At 40.5% G+C, this 14,497-nt stretch overlaps 1 protein-coding gene across 3 annotated transcripts in view; it reads left to right on the top strand.

The window, feature by feature from the left end:
• Adcy8 (adenylate cyclase 8) overlaps positions 1 to 14,497 on the top strand; it is a 289,342-nt gene that overhangs the window by 157,902 nt on the left and 116,943 nt on the right. For all 3 annotated transcript variants that reach the window (XM_008845490.2, XM_029569544.1, XM_008845491.1), the window contains exons 6-7: positions 1,257 to 1,415; positions 6,627 to 6,897. In XM_008845490.2, coding sequence (XP_008843712.1) covers positions 1,257 to 1,415; positions 6,627 to 6,897 — 430 coding nt within the window. The remainder of the gene's footprint in view (positions 1 to 1,256; positions 1,416 to 6,626; positions 6,898 to 14,497) is intronic.

The raw sequence follows: 14,497 nt of genomic DNA, 5'->3' as shown, positions 1-14,497 counted from the left end.
GCATGTAGGTAAGTGCACCCGTGTTGTGCAATGCCTGCGGAGGACAGAAGAGGCTGTCAGATCCCCTGGAACTAGAGTTACAGACAGTTGTTAGCTGCCGTGTGGGTGCTGGGATTCGAACCCGGGTCTTCTGCAAAAATAGTCAGTGTTCTTAACCGCTGAGCCACCTCCCCAGCCCTCAAACTATACTATTTTGAAGTATTGTATTCTACTACAGAAATGATATCTTTTCACTACAAACTGAAGTTCTCCGAGAGGCTCTGAAAGTAAAGGGATACATGCTCATCCTTGGAAGTCCTGCCACGGGACCAAGCATCTCTTTTCTCAGTTTGCTTCTTCAGTGTTCGCAGAGGACCCTGCTTGCACCCTGTAAGGTGCTAAAATCAAATCCTAGTAAAACCATCGAATGTTAAAAACTAAAAGCATGTTTTCCTTCCTCTGCATGGATGACCAAATTAGACACTGGGTTGTGAGCAGTATGTTTTGGAGACGGCTGCTCTAAGGAGTAAGAAGTGAGGAAGCAGTTTCAAAGAGGAAGTGGAGGAGCGATGAGGTCATTCTTGTGTTTGAAAGGACTGTCCAGAAACCATCCATATGCAACATGGGTTGGAAGAGGGGAAGGGATCCCAGACTAAGCACTAAGCACAGGGCTTGCTTGAAGGAGTATGTTCAGAGAGAACTGGCAAGAAGAAAAAAATAAAGCTTTTGGTTGGAAATAGAATATGCACTAAAGTATGTTAACAATCTACCTCCAAGTTCATTCATTGTTGGATACAAAAGCTGTTGGTACTGTTTCCTGAGACCGAGGATGTAAAGTAAATTTGGGGCAAAGGTTAATAAGAGCACTTAAAAGTTCAGCTTAAATCTGGGGCTGAAGAGATGTCTTAGGAGCACCGATTGCTCTTGCAGAAGACCTGGGTTTGATTTGCAGCACCCACGTGGTGGCTAACAACCATCTGTAACTCCAGTTCCAGGGGATCCGATGCCCTCTTCTGATTTCTGTTGTTCTGTGCACAACACAGGAGCTCTTACATACATGCAGACAATACACTCGAACACATAAAATAAAAGCAATGTTTTTTTAAAAAAAAAAAAACTTAGCTCAAATCTAAGGATGTGAGATGCCTTCCAGTTGCTAGGGAACCCAGAAAGTTTCATGGAAGAAGTGGCATTTGAATAAGCAAGATATAAATTAATGCAATAGGCAACCTGGGGACCAACAATGCTCATTCACCAATGGTTGTGTCTGTCAACAGGTATGTGAGATCCAGAACTAAGCATGATGTTGACATGCGAATTGGAATCCATTCCGGCTCAGTGCTATGTGGTGTGTTGGGCTTGCGGAAATGGCAGTTTGATGTCTGGTCTTGGGATGTGGACATAGCGAACAAACTGGAATCTGGAGGAATCCCTGGGTAAGCAAAGAAAATGCCTTTTGTGCTTAATTTTGTCATTTTCTAACTTTGGGATACCAGCATTTCTGTGTGTAGAATTCAAAGATAGAGATCCAAGAAGTTATTCAACAGGAAACCAGACATTAAAACATCATGCAATATTAGCCTTAAAATTCTGAGGAAATATCCTAGGGATAGCAATAATGGTGTGGCAATAAGGAGAGTTATGGTGATGACTTTAGATCTTTGCCCATAAAAGAATTGGTTCTTATACTTGGCTGTAGATTAGAATCACAGTATTATAAAATATTGATGCCCAGACCCCATACTGGGTCATCTAAAACAGAATCTGTGCAGAATCCATTTTAAGTTTTTAAACTAAGTCTAGTGAACATTCAAGGTTAAAACCTGTTGACTATCAGTGTATATATGACCATAGGCTACATTCCAGAAATTCAATGCTTTCTTTGAATACTCAGATACGTTCCAACTTTCATAGGCAAGATTGGTTGCTATAGAGTGTCTGAAGATGGTAGTAGACTGGGAAGCAGCACTAAAGAAGTACCAAAATTCTGTTTACACAACTGGGGATAATGAGCTCACAAAGGTCTGTGAGCAAGTGAGTTATACTGACTTGTTTCAGTCTCTCTTTCTGAGATATGATTGATAGATAGAAGATGATAGATGATAGATAGATAGTACATAAATAGATAGATAATAGGTAGATGGATAGATGGTAGATAGATATAGATGAAAGAAAGAAAGAAAGAAAGAAAGAAAGAAAGAAAGAAAGAAAGAAAATAGGTAGGTAGGTAGATAGGGTAGGTAAGTAGATAGAAGATAGACAGACAGACAGGTAGATAAGTATATAGACAAGAGAGAGAGAGAGAGAGAGAGAGAGAGAGAGAGAGAGAGAGAGAACAGGTATTATGTATCTATCTCCCCACCCCCAGACCTGCCTTTGGAGTCACAGATTTCTCTAACACCTATCATATCCTGTTTCTAACTATATTTACAACCAAGCAATGTATTATTATGATGAGAAAACTACAGGATATAAGTTTAAAGAAACTAGGACTCCTCCTTTGGTTGTGCTAAGCTCTGTCATCTTCTGCAACTTAGGTGAAGTATGTACCACACCTGACATGAGATTTTTAAGGGGAACTTGACTTGCATCACTGTATCTGCATGAGTTCAGACTAGTGGTTGATGTTGAGTATCAATCTATTCACTGCAGAAAGAGAGAAAATGTTTATGGTATGAAATTTTGTGAATTTATTTCCCTCCTCCCTGAAAATTATTTCCCCATCTTCTAAATGGGCATCATCCATCTCCAAGATTATTTGTAGGATTATCTGACACCATGGGTGAAAAGCACTATTTCTGTTTTTCTTTTTGCTTTTGTTTTCATTGTGCATTTCATAAAGGGGCTTGTTAAGCCACAGATCTCTGGGACACACCCTCAGAGTTTCTGAGTTGGTATGTCTGGGGTGAGATCCAAGCAATATGCCCTTCTAACAAGTTTCTAGGTAATGGTGATAGAACTGACCTTGATATTACACTTCAAAGATTACTGTTTTTAAGTTTTTGTTAATTGAGACACCATATATAAAAACCTTTGTCCTATACCCAATAGACTAATTATGACTGTGGCTGTAGTAGTTACCATATCATTCAGCCACAGGTTTTGAGAGATCCTGAAAGAAAAAGTGCTGTCTCCACTTAACACTGCTTCTAGCCTCTGACAGCACTTTGGGTTAGATATGTACTCACTGTCCCTGGGCTGGTTTTGCCATCTCAAAGGAGAAAAAAAAAGACAAATATGAAGAAAGAAAGAAAGAAAGAAAGAAAGAAAGAAAGAAAGAAAGAAAGAAAGAAAGAAAGAAAGAAAGAAAGAAAAAGAAAGAAAGAGAGAGATGCCTAGGGCTATTGGAGGAATAGTAATCATATCAGATCATTCACAGAGTGAAGCATGTATAATATCTTTGGCTGAAAAATAGTGTTTATATAAAAGAAATACTACACAGTTGTTAGGTATTATTTACTATCATGACTATCATTATTATATTGAGGCATTTTAAATTATAAGAAAATGTCGGATTTACCTGACATCCAACATATGAGAGAATTCTCCAAGAACAGATTTATGTCCTTAAAGGAGATCTCAATCACTGGGCCCTTATCTCTGAAAAGGCCTCACCTCAAAGCTCGTTAGCAACAAAGACGAAAAGAACATCTAAAACCCATGTTCTATCAAAACATCCCAGTGTAAACTGAATAGAACTTCGATAGACTTGGTATTAAGTGAAGACTGAGAGTCCTTTCTCCACTAAAAAACATAGTATTGATTTAGCATATGGAAGTTTCAGTCTCTAAGAACACTGAACAGAATCATACAATGTAGAATCCAGATGAAATGACAAAGAAAGTTGGTATTTACTGTAGGTACTTTTTTTTATACCCATTTCCCAGATAGCACCCTCCCATAGCCTCCCTCCCCCCACTAGAGCCCTTATACTCTGATATCCCTGCTACTGTCTGCTGTTTTGTCAGCATCCCCAGCCATTCCACACTACTTTCCCTTCTGGTGAATCTAGTCAGCCTATCTAGAGGTCTTTGTTTTAGGAAGGTCAGCTGTTCCTCATCTAGTGGTAATCAGTTGTCAATATTCCTTTGGATAAGATTGGGGTCTGCTGTTCATTTTCCCAGTTCTATGCTGGGTTCCCCCAGATGGGAATCCCTTTGGCCACCCTGGCCAACAACTCAAAAGAAGGTATCGCCTGTCTGCCGTTGTTGCTTGTTATGTAGCCTTTGGCTATACATATGGACTCTTAAGAAATTATATTGGCCCCTTTAATCTTTGGTTATACTTTCCTTTTGAGTGTTTAAGGCCATACAGTTGGTTCAGATAAACCAATTTATATTTACTCTTAAGGTCGTTTGAAGATCTGTTCCTCAGGGATCACATGGGTTTGGGAGGAGCCCCTGGCTCCTTTCTTTTACCAGTTCTGCCTAAGTGAAGATAAGTCAAAGGTCCTGCTCAACCATGGTTGGCTTCTCTTGGAAGCATGGAGGAAATGATTCCTCTGTGTTGACCCTCTTCTTTATAGTCTGGACACTGGTTCAAGTCCCCCTGATAGGGTCTCCTCGGCCTCCTTGATCAAGAGGACAGGTGACCCACCACCATTATAGAATATTTTGAGAGATGCTCATAGTCCCCTGGAACTAGTCGACCTAGGAGGGCAAGGAGCAAAAAGTGTCCTTTATGTCCTTCTGACCAAATTGTTGTAGGCCTCAAAGTATGTCTGTTAAACACCCAAGAATGTTAATTCCACTGTAGGTACTTTTAAAAGAAAGTCAGGCATCAGACTTTACAGAATCCTTCTAGAAATTTCATTTTGCCTGAGAGAAAAAGGCAGCCTTCTAGTTCCTAAATCTTGACTTGATCTGAGAAAGCAGATTCAGGGTTCCTGTTTCATGGAAGGACAAATGATTTTTTTTCATTTTCCCAGGTCAACACTATTAAGTTTCTATGTGTTCACAAAAAATATCAGGAAAGTCATTTTCAATTTATTTGGCACCTTTCTTAAGAGAATACAAACTGCTTTCCTACATTTGTTTTATTATCTTGGACTTGAAATCAATACATTTAGGAGATACAGTGAATGTGTCCTAAATGGGTACAAATGCATTGTTTATGTTTTTTGTTTCTTTGTTTTCACAGTGAACTATTTTCCCTGTAAGCAGGAATTTGGCAGAATGGACTAGAAAGGGTCAGAGGGAGAAAAAGAAATGGTACTAAAGTACATGCACATGGAAATACCACTCTAAAAATACTGAAACTTGGAAAAGAAAGAAGTCATCATTGTTTCTTTGAATATATTGCTTCTAGAATCACAACACCCAAGCAAAGAATTACACATCTGACCTGCTCGTCCTGCTCGTTCACTCAAGAGCACACATGTAGCTTAGGGAAATTTTAAGCTAAGTTTGGAAGTAGGGCACATCTAGCAAGCCTTCACTCACACACTGAATTGAAAGAAAAAGCAACTGCTTGAATGACTGAGGACAGCATGAGGGACAATAATGAAGGACTGACAGCTTTGAAAGGGCAAAGTCAGTGATCAGAGGCCGTGAAGGCCTCATTCGAAAAAGTTAGACCATCTCCCAAGGGGGCTTTAAGGAGACACACAATGTACTGTAGCAGGGTCATGGTGGTGTTTAAGTATTTGCTTTATGGCATGACTACTTGGTACAAATCAGCTCTTACAGTACTCCCAATGACCTCATGAGATATGTACTATTATTTTTATTATGTTAATAGGTAACAAATGGACTCAGAAGTATAAAGTAATTTTTCCCAGGAAGGAGTAAATCTAGGGTTTGAAACACAACAGTCTAGCAACAAAGTCCATGTTCAGAACTCTTTTGCTAGTCTAACTGGACCACAGTACAAGACAAGAAGTCATCTGATTGATTTAGACGGTTTTAAGAACAGAAAATCTCTTACTTCCCCATAATGAATTACTACATGAGGTTGCCAAAATTCAAGTTTGATCCTATTTGTATTATATTTTGCTTTAAAAAGAAGCTTGAATCATGAGCTACGAGAGTTGCTTAACCTGTGAGTGAGCCAGGCTCCAGTTTGCATGTCTATGTCGCTGTCAGCTCCTTGGAAAAGAGAAATAGGGGATATCACATCTTACATTAATTTTCTAAAAGGGTTCTCTATATTGTCCTATGGACTTACAAAACCTGGACTTGTTCTTAAGATACATGCAGACAAGTTGGAGACTCTAGGCACAAATATATAAACAGTGAAATGATAGGAAAAACATTAAGAGATTCAGAGAAATATGCAGTCTAATAATTTGACTAATTAATTGCCTTTGGAATCAGAAACAGTTCCATCATTTTTTTCCTATATAGTCAACACCATTGAAAACAATCACCGATTCATAGAAAATTCTGACAGTAATAGGAAAAGCCAGAAGAAGTGCTTTAGTGTGATCAGCAGGGCTGTTTATCTGAGGCTACAGTGTCCCTGTGATAAAGGATCTCCAGTTTACTTTTCTTCTTTCGTCTTTGGAGGAAGGCAGATTTGTCCTTGAGAATGTGTCTTAACAGTGTCCTATGTGCAACCCTAATGCCAATTTTGCATACAACAAAAATCAACAATAGCCTTTGCAGGCAGCATCAGCAATTATGATGACCTATGCTCTGTTCACACAGGAGAATTCACATTTCCAAAGCCACACTGGACTGCCTCAATGGTGACTACAATGTGGAAGAGGGCCATGGTAAAGAGAGGAATGAATTCTTAAGGAAGCATAATATAGAGACCTATTTGATTAAGCAGCCTGAGGAGAGTTTGCTGTCCTTGCCTGAAGACATTGTCAAGGAGTCTGTGAGTTCCTCAGACAGGAGAAACAGTGGGGCCACATTCACTGAAGGATCCTGGAGCCCAGAACTGCCTTTTGATAACATCGTGGGAAAACAGAATGTAAGTCCTCTCTTCCTTCTTCTAGTTAACGGTAAATGCATGCCTCAGTGAACCTTCAACCCAGATGCCTCAGAGAAAACTGATTCATCTTTAACCTGTTCTCTCCTGAGTTCCTTAACTGCAAGTGATCAAACATATTGACTCAGGACAGAATTAACCTATGTATGGAATTTCAGGAAATGGTGGAAATGCCAAGTTCCTGTCTCCCTCTTCACTTTTGTGTGTTGCTAAAACATGAACATTGTGTGAAGCTGAATTATAAGTTGATTTTAAAAAATCATTTGTATTGGAAAAGGTAAACCCAATGTTAGGACCTCAAAGAGGATGATCAAGTACATGAGAATCCTTCTCTTTAGCCAACACTTCTGAATCTCCCTCTGAGATTAAAACCAGGAAGGCAACATAATATGGAAATATGAAAGCAACACTGAGTAGTGCTCACAAGGAGAGCAGGCAGCTCTACAACAGCATGCAACGTCTACCCACGTGACCTACTTTTTACATATCAGGCTTTGTATCTTCTATCAAAGGACTCCAAAATGAATATATATGAAACAAATCACTAATACTCAAAATATTTTTAATTAGTTGTTCAGATACAAGTATCACATTAAGCCCAATGAGGTGTTTAGACTCTGAGAGGCACTGGAGAGATGAGTCTGAACAAGGTTAAGAGCCAAAATTAAGAGAGTCTATCCAACCAGCCAGCCCAGAACTCCAGCTGCTCTGACATGGGTTTTCCATTTATCAGTTTAGACAGAGCACATATAGTTGAAGTTATGTTAAATGGTATAACTTCACAATACTTTTTAAAAGAAACAAATGATAAAAGCCAATATTCATGATTTATGTTTATGTTTATGACAATAATGTTTATGACATTCAGTATTCAAGATTTATCTAACCGCTCATGGCATTCAATGTTCAAGATTTATCTGTTCGTGACATTCAATATTCAAGATTTATGTAACTGTTCATGATACTCTCCCGGGCCAAACAGAAACAGAGATCATTAAGTAAAAAGATCAAGCCAACAGTGTTGTCTTCATACCCATAGACAGCACATTTCTCATCAACTTGTAAATAAAAGACATCTGTCTGTTTAAAGACATTTGAAATAGAAAGGATTAAAAATCCTGAAATCTTACCTCTTTCTTCTCCATTAGAAGATTGATGAGCACTCTGAGGCCAGTTTACCTACAATTTCCTTCCAGTTCTGGAGGAAGGAACTATGAGACAATGCATGCACCAGATTCCATTGAGGAAAACTGAAGATTGAACATACCCAGCATGCCTTGTAAACCTTCACCCTTCAGCCTTGTGTGTGTTTAGTTTACACACAAAATTTTATTATGCCCATACAAGTCATCATTGATTTCAATGTTGACCTCTTTCACCCCTGAACTGGTACACATGGTGCCTGCTGTTATACAAAATAATGATGTGAATACTTCTGTTGTTATATAAAATAATGGTACATATACTTCTGGAGTGAGTGCATGGCCAACTGACAGTGCCTTTTCTGTTTCTTCTGCCTCTTCCCAGCTGGAGGGAAAATGCTAGTTATTTACAGTGGAGAGATCTGCATGCCTTACCCTGACATGGCTTAGTCATTTTGCATTAATTTCTCTCTCTTCATTGATTTCCATTCATCTTTCCTTTTGGAAAATTCACATGTAAGCTGGTTGTGGGACCTGGAATAATTCTTTAGTGTGCTAATCTTAGTGGTAGCTGCCCTTGCTATTAATAATTGAGAACCAAGAAGAGAGAAATTGAGATGTGTAGTTCCATTTCATGGTTGATTTACTGGACAAACATTTTGTAAGCAATTGATTTTATAAGCAAATGATATATGTTTTGGCTACTATCCTAAAGATGTTTGCTGATGACATTAAGTGGTTAGTATAGATGTTGTCATGGTATCAAACACTGTTATCCTTACTACTTAAACACACTATATATTTTGTGTAAGTGAGTTCTGCCTATATGAAACCTATCTGTGCCATCTTCTATATGAATAATTTCATTTATTTTTATTTCTTCAGACTTAAGTGCCGGTAAATGTATACTGATCTCCATGAATAACCATGTGATACTAGAAACATTTTGAAAATGATTGAGCCAATTAAAATGATCATGACTGTTAAGAGTTTGTACTTATACTTAACTTGAGAAATCAATGAGCCATATGTATAATTCAGAGACTTAATGTGCCCCTGGAAGAGATGAAGACTGGTCTGGCTGAATCTACACTGTGCCAGAACACCCACTCAGTTCTACAGAATCCCAGACCAACTGAATATTTGCATAATGCAGAGAAACCATACTTATGTTTCATTGGGGGGGGGGCATTCTAGCTAAATTGGCTAGATGTTTGAGCTTCTATTGATTCACAATGTGTGCTTAGAACTGGAGAGAGGGAAGGAGGGAGGGAGGGAGGGAGAAAAAGAGCAAGGAAGAAAGAAAATGGAAGGAGGGAGGGAGGGAGGAAAGGAGGCAAAGGGAATTAAAAACAAGAAACATTTTAAAGGCAAAGTCAGCTACTACTTCACATGCTTCATAAAGACAGGAATTACATATCTTTTCCTTATCAGTATTTACTCCATAATTAAATGATAAGTCACATGGCAAGATTAGTTTGTTGAATGAATGAATGATAGACATGGTTGGTAAAGGAGGCAAAATAGGTCTGATTTTGGCTTCTGGGCTTTTGGCCTGGAAGACTATGTAGATGACAGAACTGCCTAATTAGAAGAAGCAATTCTGAATTAGAAAGAAAAAGAGAAGGAAAGACCAGGAATTCATTTTGGGACTTGGTGGCTTATGGTGTCTGGTGGATAACCAGGGAGAGAGATCAAAATGCTCTCTCACTCATGCTTCCAAAGTTCTGCCAGGCAGGTAGATCTAGTCCTCATCAGAATTCCAATGTTGTAGAAGCCAGGAGGAGAGAGACACCTTAGAAAATGGGTAAAGTTGGAAAACGAGGAGGTATGGAGCAGACACTGAGGAACACTATGCAAAAGTGAATGGGATTCCTTGAAAGCAGCAGAGAAGAGCAAACAAGTCAGAAGAGTTCTAGGGAGTGTGATGTCATGGAAGCCTAGCATTTTGAGAATGAGGAACCAGCAACAACCAAAGGCAGCCAGAGTCCTAATAACATGGAGATTCAAAACTGTTCATTGGAGTTGGAACTGAAGAACTGACAAGAAACACAGTTGGTCAGATGATTAAATCAGAAGCTAAGTTGTAGTTGGTTCGAGAGGTACCTGGCTTCTAAGAACTCCAGCTCCACGCCTGTTTTCTCCTTTCTGCCTATGTTAGTCATCTGTCAGTGGCTTAGGGGAACAAATAAAATCCCTCAGAGCAATCTCTGACCCCTTCTCTGGCTTTTCCAGTTCCTTTTTTGCTCCTTTCATTTTGGCGATGGGTATCTTCCCTGTTTCTATATCTCTGTTCATGTAGGTTAAAATACTTATTTGAACCAGTCTGGGTGCTACTATCCAGGCTGATCTTAAGATTATGCTCTGAAACCCTGAATCTAGACACGTGCTAGTGTTCTGCCCAAAGGCTTGATGTCTGGACTCCTAGACCGTGGCTCAGTTACCACTGAAATCTCTGGTGTCCTGAGTTTCAAAGGAAGCTTGAAACTCCTACAATGGAAGGAAGAAATCTAAAAGACAAGTTTTTGATCACAAATGGACTAGTAAAATTTAAGACTACAGAAGTAAAAGAAGATAGCTAAAGTAAACCAAAAGTAATATATTCAGTGTTTTATATACATATATTTAGTACACTGAATACAACATATTTAATATGTAATATACCTAAATTCCAAGACAGAGTGTTGGAATCTCTCAGAATAAAATCAAAACTGAACATAAAAGAAGTATCTGTTAGTGTAAAGACAGGCTTTGTCCGTGTCTCGCGGGAACTTACATTTCAGGGGAGTGGGGAAAGAAAAGGGGTTAGCCAAAATGTATAAGTGATAGGAGAGAAATAAGGGCACGTGTCTAGGGAGCAACGAGGCTCACTGCAGGTGAGATGTTCAGAGAAGGCCTTCCTGAAGATTCAATCTCAGTGAAGGAAGAAACCGGAAGGCAAACTAAGATGAGGGTGTTTTGAATAGATGGGCAACACAATGACTGAGACAGAAAACAGTTTTGTGTGCTAGAAGGGTGAAAGCCTTCATTGCTACACATAGTATGCAGAGAAGAGACTTCAGAGAACCCAAGGCAGGTGGAAGCTTAGTTTCCCAAGCCTTGTGCAATCTGTATTTCATTCCAGGGGTGGGGAGGGCTGCAAAGGTTTTAAGCAGGGCAGGGATGTGATCTGATTTAGATTTTTAGGAGATCACTTTGCCTGCTAGAGGATGGATTGTAGGGGTAAAAGTAAACTGATCACACAAAACGCATCTTAGATGCGCATTTATAAACAGACGACAAAGGAGTGAGGCTCTTATAGTGCTAGTAAATTTATGTAAATATTTGCCCCCACCTGCGGGGACCCTGTACAGGTAAAGCTCGAGGGGGACCACTCCCTGAAAGGAAAAACGGGTGAGAAAGAGGAGACGGAGCCCAAGCAAGTCCACTTGTCAAGGGTCGCTTTATTGTACTGCAAGCCTTTTTATATACAGTTTGTATTCAGAGGGGGTTGAAGAAGTTGGTCAAAGGTTACAGCATTCTTATGGGTATGGGAGGGGGACTGAGCAATTCAGCAATGTGACAGACCACCAGATGTTCCAAGAGATTACTGCATGACTCATTTTTCCGAGAACTGTTTGCAAGAGAAAGAGAAAGATAACCTTGCCATACATTCTTTCTCAAGGTTACTTGTGCAAGCAGAATTTCCTGCTTAAGTCAACTGTTTGTAGAGCTATTTTATATTTTTTGGTAATGATTGTTGTTTCTCCAGCTCCCGACATCTCACCCTTTATTAATAACTTTAGCGAAGGAAGGATCTGTCTTAGGAAATGTGGTGGGTCCCCCGAGTCGGGATTCTTGTTTCTTTTGGTAAGGCCCCTGTCTTAGGCTACACAAACTGCTTCCATGTTCAGTACCCACAAGTTTGGGGTATGCCCCTGAATCATGGGTTTGTCCTATTCCTGTCGTTGAGTACCTTAGAGCTGAGAATCTGCCTCCGATCTCTGGCACCACAATATTCCCGTCATTGATCTTTTCATTAGCGACTAAAGTTCCACCGAGTATTGGGTGGGTTAGCAAGGGTGGAAAAGTCTAAGGGTGCTGAGGGGGATCCAAGGGATGTGTCATACTCACTACCCTCTGGATCTTCAAGCTGTAACCGATGGTAGTGGATAGAGGCCTTAGTGGCTGAATCAATTTGTATTTTAATAAAGTCAGTAATCTTTCGGAAGACCCGTGGCCCAAAGGAAATTATGAGCAAGAACCCCCCCAGGGGCCCAACAAACAGTTTGCAGGATTGTTCCCTGCCGAGCTGAAGAATTTTCACTACCAATGAAGGATAAGTGGGAAGGACCTTGTTGGTTGTAGAAGGTAGATGTACCCAATAAAGAGGATTGTCTCCTTGCCAGAAGACAGCAGTGGGAAAAAGGGGGGTGGCGAAAACTATGAGAAGCAATTGCTTAGTGGGAGGAAAATAATCAATAGTTTGTTGAGAAATGGCCTCCTCCACTAGGGCAAGAGCCTTAGAAGCCTCTGGTGTAAATTGACGGGGAGAGGTGGGGTCAGCACTTCCCTTGAGTATATCAAAGAGTGGTTTTAATTCTCCTGTGGTTAGTTTTAAGTAAGGCCGGAGCCAATTAATATCTCCTAAAAGGCGTTGGAAATCATTAAGTGTTTGGAGGGAATTTTTCTGAAGTTGTATTTTTTGAGAAACTATTTTATGAGGGAAAAGCTTGAAACCCAAAAAGAGCTGGGGAGGATTTAGTTGAATTTTATCTGGGGCGACTTGGAGACCCTGTTGGTGAAAGGCATGAATTAATTGCTGAGCAGCTGAGTATACTAGTTTAAGCTCGGGTCCTGCTAAGAGAACATCATCCATGTAATGGATAATATAAAGGGATGGGTATTGGAGCCGGAAAGGATCAACAATTTGAGCAACAAATTTTTGGCAAAGAGTGGGGCTATTAGCCATGCCTTGAGGTAGTACCCTCCATTGAAAATGAGGCATAGGTCCAATGAAATTAACAATGGGTAAACTGAAGGCAAAGCGTTTGCAATCCTCTGGATGGAGCGGAATAGAAAAAAAGCAATCCTTAATATCTATTATCACTTTATAATATCCCTTGGGAATAGCTATGGGGGATGGTAGGCCAGGTTGCAACGCTCCCATGGGAACCATAGTTTTATTAATTTCTCTAAGATCTTGTAAAAGCCTCCATTTTCCAGACCTTTTCTTAATTACAAAGATGGGTGTATTCCAGGGTGAGGTGGAGGGTTCAATATGTCCAGCGGCCAGCTGTTCCTGCACTAACTGCAAGGCCGCAGCGACTTTGATTGTAGGGAGGGGCCATTGATCAACCCAGACAGGGTTATCATTTTTCCACATAATTTTGTCTGCCTGCTGTGCAGGGGGTGCAATGGCCCTTAGGAAAACTTTTGTAGCCTGTTCCGAGGTGATTATCCTTGGGAGAGGGAATAATTGGTTGGATAATTCCCTGTTTATATTTTCCCAGACCTTTTCCTGGTTGATATCTTTGGCGGAGCATTTGCTGAGTGACAACCTCATTTGGGCTGCACATAACTACCCCCAACTGATTTAGTATATCTCGACCCCAGAGATTTACTGGGAGGGTTTCAACTACAAAAGGTTGAACAGTGCCTGAATGACCTTCTGAGTCTGACCATGTTAATATCTTAGAGCTCTGGAGGGTATATCTTGACTGTCCTATGCCCTGTAAATGTGTGATGGAGGGTTGAAGAGGCCAACTTGAAGGCCAGTGGTTTTTAGAGAGAACAGTAACATCTGCCCCAGTGTCCAAAATACCTGAGAACCATTTATTATCCAATTTTAATTTTAGCGTGGGTCAGTCTTGGGTAATGGCCTGGACCCAATAGGCATCAGAGGAGCCTGGTTTGAAGGCACCACGGGACTCTTTAAAGGATGGATACTGGCTATCCAAAGGGAGCGGAAGGGCTATCTAAAGGGAGTGGAAGGGCTTGTGCAATGCATTGTCCCTTTTTGATAGTGACTGGTCCTAATGTTGAATTGGCCAAAATTTGTATTTCTCCTGTGTAATCATTGTCAACTATGGAAGGATAAATGGTGAGGCCCTGAATTATCGAGGAGGCCCATCATATAATGAGGAAAAACATTTGAGGAGAAGGGGGTCCAAATATACCGGTGGCCACAACCTGTGTTCCATCCTCAGGGCTCAATATTGTATCGGAGGAGGCACACAAGTCCAGTCCGGCGCTTCCTGGTGTGGCTCGCTGGAGGGAGGGGGATTGGTTAGGCCCAGGACAGGGTTGTGAATAGTCTCCAGGGCTGGCTGGAAGCGGATAGTTTTCAGGGCCCCCTGAAGAGGGCCCCTCCAGCCGTTTCCCTGGACGGGATGAAGAAGATTGCCGGAGATGTCCATCTTAGAGCGACATTGACTAGCCCAATGTCTTCCCTTTTTACA

This window comes from Nannospalax galili, unplaced genomic scaffold, assembly GCF_000622305.1.
Source record: "Nannospalax galili isolate Female #2095 unplaced genomic scaffold, S.galili_v1.0 scaffold380, whole genome shotgun sequence".
Taxonomy (NCBI): Eukaryota; Metazoa; Chordata; class Mammalia; order Rodentia; family Spalacidae; genus Nannospalax; species Nannospalax galili.
Note: the sequence above shows the minus strand (reverse complement) of the source record. Positions and strands in the feature narration are given on the sequence as shown.